The sequence below is a fragment of the Loxodonta africana genome, chromosome 6, assembly GCF_030014295.1.
Source record: "Loxodonta africana isolate mLoxAfr1 chromosome 6, mLoxAfr1.hap2, whole genome shotgun sequence".
NCBI lineage: Eukaryota > Metazoa > Chordata > Mammalia > Proboscidea > Elephantidae > Loxodonta > Loxodonta africana.
The window spans coordinates 27,318,932-27,328,894 of NC_087347.1; the positions used below are offsets into that span (position 1 = coordinate 27,318,932).

The following is a 9,963-nucleotide window of genomic DNA, read 5'->3' on the forward strand; positions in this document are numbered from 1 at the left end:
AAAACCCTGTGGAGTAGTTCAACCTTGTGACACATGGAGTCTCCATGAGTCGGAATTGACTTGACAGCAACCTTTTTTTTTTTTTTTTGTCACTGTGTGTCCAGCACTGTGTTAAGGACTGGGGAATATACCAATGAACAAGATAGACATTTTCTTGAGAAGATACACAATAAATGCTATGAAGAAAATAAATCAGGGATATATGATGGAGGGTGACAGTAAGGCAGGCTTAGATGATGAAGGGATCAGGGAGGAGGTGGCTATTAAGTCAAGATCTGAATAACAAGAAGGGGCCAGCTGTTCAAAGACATCTATCTCTCTCTACCTTTTACATAAATGGAACCATATTATGCTGCTTTTAACCTTCTATTTTCACAATGTCATGGTCGTTTTTTCATGTCACTAAGTATAGATTGATGCATCATTTTTAATGACCTAAAATATCCCAGTAAATATTAATTTGTCATAATTTACTTAGTCTCCTACTGATGTTCATTCAAGCCGTATCTAACTTCTCATTATAAACAATGTTATCATAAGCATTCTTGTGTCAGGTATCTTTGCCCACTTATCTCCTTAGGGTAAATTTCTGGAAATGTGGAAACTGGATCAAAGAGCATAATGCTTTTCACATTTTGATCCAGAGCCAAACAGCTCTCCAAAAAGACTGAACCAACATGCAAGAGAGGCTCTTTTCCCCATGTTTTCACCACCTTTGGAATTTTCCATTTTATCGTCTTTGTCAGTGTAAGAGGTGAAATATCTCATTATTGCTTTGACTTAGCTCTTTGGTCAGTTGTGAAGTTAAGTATCTTTTCCTGTGTTTATTGATAATTTACGTTTCTTTTGTGAATTACTTCTGCACATTTTTAGCTATTTTTCTATTGAAAAGTATATTGTGTGGCATATATATTTTCTCAATCTGCTATATGACTTTCAAGCTTATGTATGGTAGTTTTTCTTCTCTCTCTTTCTCTGACATTCAGAAGTTTCAAATTTTATGGAGTCAGAGGAATCAATCTTTTCCTTTAAGGTCTTAAAAGATGTTCTCCACCCATCTCAAAATGGAAATAACAATAATAAAAAATTACACATATTTCCTTCAAGTATGTTTATTCAATATTTGACTACAGGCATATATTAAAAAAAATTTAGTGACTGTTTTCTAATTATACAAACAATACACTAATACATTCTCAATGTAAAAAATGAAACTCCACAGTTAAGGTGAATTTCCCCTAGACAACGTCCCTCCAATCCCAGTTCCTTCCCAGAAGTCACTTATTAAGAGTGATGTGTATCTTTCTTTGCTATCCATACCCAAAAATAAATTATAGTTTAGTTTGATGTGTTTTGCTTTTGTATAAATGACATTCTACTTTATCTATTGTTATTCAACTTTTAACTATATGCTTTGGATATTTCATCCCAGTACATATAATCCAACTCATTCTTTTTTACTAAATACTTCAGTACCCAATAATGGATGAATAGAAGTTTATTTAATCCCTAACCTACTGTGGGTATTTTGGTTGATTCCAATTTTTTTTCTCTCCAAACGAGAAGACAATAAAAAATCTCTGTCTCATCTCTGTGCATGTGTTTAGGTATTTCTTCAGGGTCAATACCAGAAATTGGACTTCCTGAGTAAAAAGGCACGTACATTTAAAATTTTAATAGATACTTTCAAGTTGCCCCCTTTTCTAAGGCTTTTATAGGTTTTTTTTTTTCCTGCTTTATTTAAACCTTTGATCAATTTGGAATTTATTCTGGAGTAAAAAATGAGGAATGATTGTTTTTTTTTCTCCTTATGAATAACTAACCAATTGTCTCTAAACTATTTACTGACTAATCTATCTTTTCTCAATAGATTTGAGATGGGGCCTTTATCATATATTAAATCCTCATGTATGCCAGAGTTTAGCTTTGGATTATCTATTCTGTTTTACAGATACGTCTATTCCTGTATTTGGGTGATATATTTTAGCTACTTTAGCTCTGTGATACATTTTAATATCTGGCATGGCAAACCCTCCATCATTACTCTTCTCTCTTAGGCTGTTCTTGGTGTTTTTGTTTTTCTGGGATAATATGTAAGATATATTTTTAAAGGAGTAATATATATAAAGGTTGTAATGTAAAGAAATACCTTTTTTCCCGGTATTTATACTGTTTATTATTACCCCCCTTCCTTTTAGGTTATCATATATAAAAATGCACACAGAGAGACTAATTTTATGATTTATGGGCTTGACACTAAATATCAATCACAGGAAACTGTGACTAAGGGGAGTGGAAAGAAAAGGGGGAAATACCTTAAGAGAGAGGAGGAACTACTGTGGGCAATTTCTTCCAACAGAAAAAAAAAAAAACTTTTTGAGAACAGCTCACTGCTAAAGAGACAGTTGGAAGAATCCAGGAAAAAAACATAAAACCCCCAAACTGGATTGGGAGGTTTTAAAGTAGAAATGAAGATGTTAAACCTGATTACTGAGAAAAAAAAGGGTTGGGTGGGAAAGTCAACCATCTCACCTAGAAGTGCAAAAGAGGCACCCACCTCTAAAAACCTCATCAATGTATTAAACTAAAGTCAGAGGAACTTGAGCGCAGAGATTGCCCTGCCGTTACCTTATCGTGTACTTAGTCTTTCATTACACTGAGGTAAACAATTTTCTGTCCCTCCTCTACACATCTAGCCATGTGGGCATAAATGACCTCCTTTGGAGGATGCGTGGCAAGGTGCTGAGAGGGAAGGTAACAGCCTTAAACAGGTCTTTAAAGTGTTCATTCCTGCTGTCTTGAGGCCACTGGCAGAAAATGTCCTCTGTGGTGTATAAAAGGAGCCCTGGTGGCACAATGGTTAATCATTCAGCTGCTAACTGAAAGGTTGGCAGTCTGACCCCACCCAAGGACTCTGCAGAAGCAAGATGGTACCAAACAACAACAATGTGGTATATCAAGGGCTCAGGAGTACCACTCAAAGGGGGCTACGTGAAAAAAGTCAGGTCTCCACACCGGCTGCCAGCTGTCCCTGGTGCTGGTGGTTTGGCTGAGGTGCTGCTTTGGCAGTCTCTTGTAGAAATCGTCTGGAGGTACCCATCGGGGCGCCTGAGGCTGGGTTCCAGTGGATAGAGGCCATAGGACAGATGTCCTCCTGGATCCTGCCAGATGCTCTGATTGCTGGGCACCCTGCCTGGCAGGCAAAGCAGTTGCTATGACAACTCCCCAGCCCACATCGGTGATTTTTTTTTTTTTTTATTTCTCCTTTCTCATTTAGAAAACCCTGGTGGCGTAGTCGTTAAGTGCTACAGCTGCTAACCAAAAGGCCGGCGGTTCGAATCCACCAGGCGTTCCTCGGAAACCCCATGGGGCAGTTCTCTTCTGTCCTATGGGGTCGCTATGATTCGGAATGGACTGGACGGCAACGGGTTTAGCCCCCTCCCCCCGCCCCAGTTAGTACCGAGGTATTTCAGGGACAGGCGAGCACGGTTCTCGAGACAGAATGTCCTCTGCTTCAGGAAGGGGGGGGCAGGGGCGAGAGGACTGGAATTGTGTGTATGTTATGATTGAATGAACCTTCATCAATGTAAATGCGTATGTGTTTATTTTGAGTTAGAATGTGTGCATTTGGTTGTGTGTCAGTGTATCAGCATGTTCACCGTTTAGCCACCTATCTGCTTTCAGGCTTCCCTCTCCTCTCCCCTTCCCCCGTGCTGGGAGATTCGCCCCAGCCCTTTTCCAGGAGAAGTGCTGAGTCATGGCTCCAGCTGGGTTTCCTTCTCCCTTCCCCCAGCTTCATCCTTTCTTTAGGCCACCCCTCACCTCTGCTGGGCTCTCTCAAGAAGCTCTCTGGGACCGCTTCACCACCACCCTCCTCAGCCCCACTCACTTCCCCCAGGTTCACTGCTGAGCACCTCACTGTTTCTCCCCCGCCTTCTCAGAAGATAGTTCTCAGCCCTTCTCCTCGGGCTGGGTACCCCCAGAAGCACGAGTCTGACCAAGTTTGACCCAGGAGGCTAATTCTTCCATGTTTTCATGCTGATCCCCCTCCAGTCCTCACCTCTAATCGGATCAGGGCAGTCTCATGCCTTGGGGCATGCAAGGAAACTGAGATTTAATTTGACACCACTCACGGAGACTTTTCTTATTCTAGGTCTCTAAACTCCAGACCACAGGATCCTGGAGGCTAGTGTGTGTGTCTGTGTGTGTCTGTGTGTGTGTGTGCGCGCGCGCGCGAATACGCGGAGGCCTCCAAGGGGCAGGATATTTTAGAATCTCTGCAGGCTCCCGGGTTTCTTTCCCACTCCCTTTGGGCCCCTCTAACCCAGAAATTCTAACCAGGTAGTTAGTCTTGCTAACTAGCTCCAAATAAAGCGGACTAGGATTGCTTTCCCAGCAAGAGGTGGAGGAGTGAAGAGGAAGCCCCGCCCGCTCAGCTCAGTCTGGTTACTATGGCGACAGCCGCGGAGTGACCCGAGTGCTCTTCCCCTCCCTCCTCCCAAACCAAAAGAGATGACGGCACCGCGCTGACTGCGCCAAATTCCAGCCAATGGGCGGTTGTTTCCGCCTCCCTTCCGCCAGCTCCATCCTCCCCCATGCCACTCCCCCACCTTCCCTCCGCCAGCAACTCGATTCACAAATCTGGACTGGGGATTTCTGGCTCCAGGCCGGGTGCAAGGACGCTGGGCCCAGGCGTGGGGAGAGTCGAGTCCTGTCCTCTTAAGAAGGCAAGTGGGAGCTGACATTCCTGGGTTCTCCGGCCAAGTCCTGTGACTCCCGGCCAGAATAAATCCCTCCCCATTTCCAAATTATCCGGAAGACCCGCTTGAGGAAGAGTCCGAAACTCACGCTGCCCCTACAAGCCCCCGCCCAGCCGGAGGGAGACCGTCAGCACCACGGACAGCGACTCCAGGCCTTGTGTCTGCAGGCCCCGGCTGGCTCTCTCCCCGGACCCTCGAGGCCCAGGCGTCCATCAAGGCCGGAGACGCGAGCACCCTGCTCGAGCCAGTCCTCCCTGGCCAATGAAACAGTGAAAGGAGCTCTTAGGCATGTGGCTAAGAAGACAGTGGGAACAGAGCAGGGATCTCAGACTAAATAGCTTGTTTCTCCTCTTCTTCAATCCCAGAGAATGTTTTTCTCCCTGCTGCCTTCCTTCTCCCTGGGGGTACAGGGGCAGGGGATGAGTCTCAAGCAGGGATGGACCTCCCACGACTGTCCCGAGTGGGTGTGTGGCCAAAGCAGCCCAGTCAAGGAGTGTGGGGCTGAAGGTGGTGGCAATCAGGCCCTACCTAAGAGTGATAAGCAGGCTTAGGCCTGACTGGACTTCCGGATATATGGTGGGGAGAGGGAAGGAAGAGAAAAGCAACAATGATGACTAGCTAGTTCTGCCTCAATGGGCCCCACCACAGAAAGGAAACAACTTCTATCCTCATCACTCAGTCCCTAAGCAGCCTGGGCATTAATGAGTGTCTAGGTCAGACAAGATGGAGGTGGAGGGATTTAGCTTTATCATCAAGCCGCAACCTTAGGCGACCTCACTTTACTCTGATAAATGGAAGCCTTGGGGAGGAGTGCGGAAGTAAAGAGTATCAGCTCTCAGAGACTCGACCTTCCTTGCTAGGCCTCTGTCTATTGCTCTCCTGTCCCGCTCCCTCCCTCCTGGGGCCCAAAGAAAGGCCGGCGCAGAACCATCTGCAGGCGCTTCCAGCGCTTTATAGTTCCCTCTGGGACAGACGGACAGACAGACAGACAGTGCGGCCCGCGCCGTCGGCCCGCATCATTGGCACCTTGGACACGGCCCCAGGCCCAACCCAGCCCCTAGTCCCTTTCCGGGAGGATTCCAGTCCGGCCCCCGCTCAGCACCTCGGACAGCTCCCGGTCCAACCCTCCCCTCCCCCTCCCTCTGAAACAATCAAATAAATTAAAAAGGGGAAAAAACGAAGGATAAATTAGAGAGGCGCCCCTCCCCCAGGGTGAGAAGAGTTTTCTTTCTCCTCCCACCCTTCCACTGAGGCGCCGCCGCCGCCGCCGCCCCCGGGGTGGCCTTCCAGATTGATTTTGCCCCAAACCTCAGCCTTCTGAAGCCGGTATTCCCGGCATGCAACATGTAGGAAAAGGTGGGAAGAGGAGGTGAGAGCAGGGCGAGGGACCATCCTGGCGGGTGTCTGGGGGCCCAGGCTGCAGCTGCTCGCCGCACCTCAGTCGGTCCAAATTAAGAACTGACGTTCACTTTGTGTGGGGGTGGGTATGTGGACTCAGTGGGGGTGGGGGTGGGAGAAATGGAGGATGACACTGGTGGAGGAAGGAAGGAAGACAGGAGAGGAGATGGTGACACATGATAGGAGAGGAGGAAAAGCGAACAAGAGGGGCAGATGCCGAGACAGGTGCAGGAGGAGAAACGGGGGCAATAGGAGACAGGCAGGCAGAGAGCAAGAGCTAGAAACATACACACCCCAGTGACAGAACATGGAAAGGCAGAGGGGAGATGGGGAGGCAGACAGGAGCAGTGATAAAGGTGCAGGATGGAGGTGAGAAAATGGGCAAAACCAAGGCGAGATGGACCAACAGACACGCACAGCAGGGAAGGGGGCTCCAGGTAGAACTGGGGAGACGGGGCGCATGCAGAAAGGGTGAGGCTGGGGGTCCCCTTCCTGCGCTCATCTCCCCTTCTTCCCAGCAAATCCAGACGCGGCAGTCTGGCGTTTGGGCCTCCAGCTTCCCCTGCGGGTCAGGGGCGGCTCCTTCTCGGCCTGGCGGCGCGGAGCAGCGGTATCAGCGGCGGTGGCAGCGGCGGCGGCGTGATGGTCCCCGGGGCTCCGAGTGTGTGTCGGGGGCTGAGGCGGGGGGCGGGCGCGGCCCTGGGCGTCCCTAGCGGTCCAGGTTCATAGTCCAGTGCTTAGCTCCCGCCGCGCAGCTGTCCCTGGCGGCCGAGGCGGCGGCGGGGGCGGCCCCGCTCGGGAGACCTCCGGCGCCGCCGGCGGCGGCCTCGCCCTCGTTCTTGAGGTCTTGGAAGACCTGCGTGAAGAAATGGGGGTCGGCATTGAGCCGCAGCATCTGTGGGCTGAGCCGCTGGATGAGGCGCAGGCAGCGCTGCCAGAAACGCTCCTTGTCGGGCTCCACAAGGAAGGGCTTCAGCGGGTAGGAGATCTCGTTGCCCATGTAGGAGTAGGCGAGGTAGAGGCAGGTGAGGAAGGCTGCCTGCAGCTCGGCGGCCGACGCCAGCTCGTCCCCGCGCAGCGACTCGCGGCACAGCAGGTACACGAACACCAGGTTGGCGGGTGTAATGAAGGCCTGGTCTTGCCAGCCTTGCAGTAGCAGCGAGCGGTCCACGCCGCGGAACCAGCCCACCAGCTCGCCCGGGCTCAGCTCCTTGAGGCGGTAGCAGCGCCGGCACACGAAGTCGCCCAGACAGCGCAGCAGCTCGCCGGTGGACGCCTGGACGATGACCCGCCGCGGCGAGCCACCTGGCACCGGAGGCGCGGCCTGCGGGGCAGGGGGCGGCGGCGGGGGTGGTGGCTTTCCCTCGCCGGAGCCCGGCGGCGCGGCGGCCGCGCTGCCCGCTGACGACGGCTCGCAGACAGCGGCGGCGGCTGCCGGCACGGTGGGCACGGGCACCGCCAGTGGCTTGGCGGCGCCGCCGTCGGAGGGGTCCCGGCCCTTGCGGAGGAGGTTCTCGCGGTTGCGCTGCTGGACCAGGGGGTCGGGGCCGGTGGACGCCGGCTTGGGCGTCACCTTCTTGCTGCCTTTCTTCTTCTTGGCGGACGCGGCCACCAGGCGCTTCCAGGTGAGCGCGGAGATGAGCACAGACGGACGTTTGAGCCGGCTCTCGCCTTTACCGCTCTTGCCGGCGGGCGGCGCGCCGTAGCCCCCCAGCGCCTCGTCGCCCGCGGGCGGCGCTTTCTTCTTCTCCTCCGGCAGCCCGCCGTGCCTCCGGCCCTTGGCCGAGGAGGCTGGGGACAGGGACAGCACCGTGCCCATCGTGCAGCGTGGGCCGGCTCCGGGTCCCGGCGGGAACCGCTGCTGCTGCAGCCCGCGGGGACCCGGCGGTGGGGGGCCTGGCCCCGGCCGGGGCGCGGGGACTGGCGGGGAGGCGGTGCTCGGTTGCGCGGCGGCGGCGGCTGGAGACTGAGCTGCGCCAGCTGCAGCGCGGGCCCCACCCCGGGGCCCTGCCCTCGCCGCGCCGCGCCCGCCTCACGCAGCCAATCCACGCCCGAGCTGCCCTTGTGACCGGCAGCTCCTCTGACCAATCGAGTCCTTCAAGCCCACCTCAGGTCCCGCCCCACCCCCGCCCCCGGTCTCGGGTCCTTTTCCTTCACCCGGGAAGGGGAAAGGGGGAAAAGGTGGCCGTTGCTCGAGAGTCGCCTCCTCAGGTCAGAGCTGGGGAGGGGGCGGCTGTTCCCCTTCTCCCCTCCAGGTTCTACGGCCCTGGGTCGCTGTAACCCAGACGCCTTGGGAATATCCTCCCCCTTTTTGTGTGTGTGTTTGAGGGGCAGCCTGGGCAGGGATCGCCCTCATCCGGGCTCCCCGTCCCCGGCTGGGTGGCTCGGTACTGGCTTCTCCAGTGTGGCCGCCAGGCCTCTTCGCTCTGCCTCCTTTTCCCCACGAGGCCGCTATGGCGCGGGCGCATTCTGGGAGGGGGTGCTGGCGGGCTGGGGACCTTCCTGCAGGTCACGCCTCTCAACCCTGGGGCTCTCGCTCTGGGGGCAGCAAGACCCTCAGATGTTGCCTGAGGCCACGGTTTGCTGGCCTGATTCCCTGCAGCTGAGCCTGGCGGGCGCGACGCTGGGCTCTAGTCACGCGGCGGCTCCTCTTGAGCTCTGGGTTTTCACCCCCACCCCACGCACCCTGATCCCACACTTGGATTGGTGATATACATGGTTGGTCCTTGCGGAAATAGCAATCAGTTCTCCCCAAGGTCGGGCCATATAGGGGGCCTCCTGTGTAGAGGGAGGCCCAAGAGGCTTGACCCAACCTGCACCCCAGCACTGAGTCCAGGTTGAGGACGGTTTTCATCATTAGTGCTTCCTGCTGCTCCGGCCCCAGGTGTCCTCACTCCCAGCTGCAAGCAGTTAGCCTGGGCCCTGCCCACCTCTCTCTCTGGGTCTGTCTGTTTCCTCTGCAGCCCCTGCAAGACTTTTTCCCGGGATTTTGGGCTCCCCTAGCCTGACTGCACGTCCTCAGGCCCAGCCAGTTCTGGACCTGTTCTATTTGCTTTATAGGACTGTATCCACCTTCCATAGGGTCTGCTCTCTGTGGCTCCCCCAGGGCAGGGATCTTCTGGCTTCTTAAGAGTGGGTCTTGGAAATGGGTTGGGTTTGATGAGGAGAGAAGCCCCTGCCTAACAGATTCAGCAAAAGCCTGAGAACCACCCCAGTTCGCCTCCAGGTTCTCAGACCGCCAACAAGACTCCAAGGAGTAACTGTGACCAGGGTTGGTGCATATCCAAAAAACCATCGCTGTCGAGTCCGACTCATAGTCGTGATCCTATAGGACAGAGTAGAATTGCCCCATAGAATTTCCAAGGAGTACCTGGTGGATTCAAACTACTCACCTTTTGGTTAGCAGCTGTAGCACTTAACCACTACACCACCAGGGTTTCCACATAAAAAATATGTGTTTGCATTTCGTTCCAGATAGGCTGTTCCAGAATCCCTTTGGGTTGTAGCTCCAGCTGCCAGAGGCATAAGATTTCTTAGCTGCCCTGCAGCCTACCTCCCTGCACCTCCCCCGCAAGCCAGTGGTCTGGCTTTGTCTTGATTCCCCTCCACTTTACAACCTACATTTGTACTTACTCCCTGACTCAGTGCATAATGTGCACTTTCTCAACAGGGTCTCTCATGCTCCCTTGGGTCTGATCTTTATTCTCGAGCAACCCAAGCTGACCTGCCCAACCTTTCATTCTCCCTATAGTTGGAGAAAATATTCCCTCTTTTCAGCTCCTGTAATTACCCCACTTCCTCCTAT

General features: G+C 53.0%; 1 protein-coding gene across 1 annotated transcript; it reads right to left on the reverse strand.

Annotated features, from left to right (window-relative positions):
- Positions 1-6,867: 6,867 nt before the first annotated feature.
- Positions 6,868-7,977, reverse strand: CDK5R2 (cyclin dependent kinase 5 regulatory subunit 2). The gene has a single exon (XM_010586370.3). The coding sequence runs from the start codon at positions 7,975-7,977 to the stop codon at positions 6,868-6,870; it is 1,110 nt and encodes a 369-aa protein (XP_010584672.2).
- Between the last annotated feature and the right edge of the window lie 1,986 nt (positions 7,978-9,963).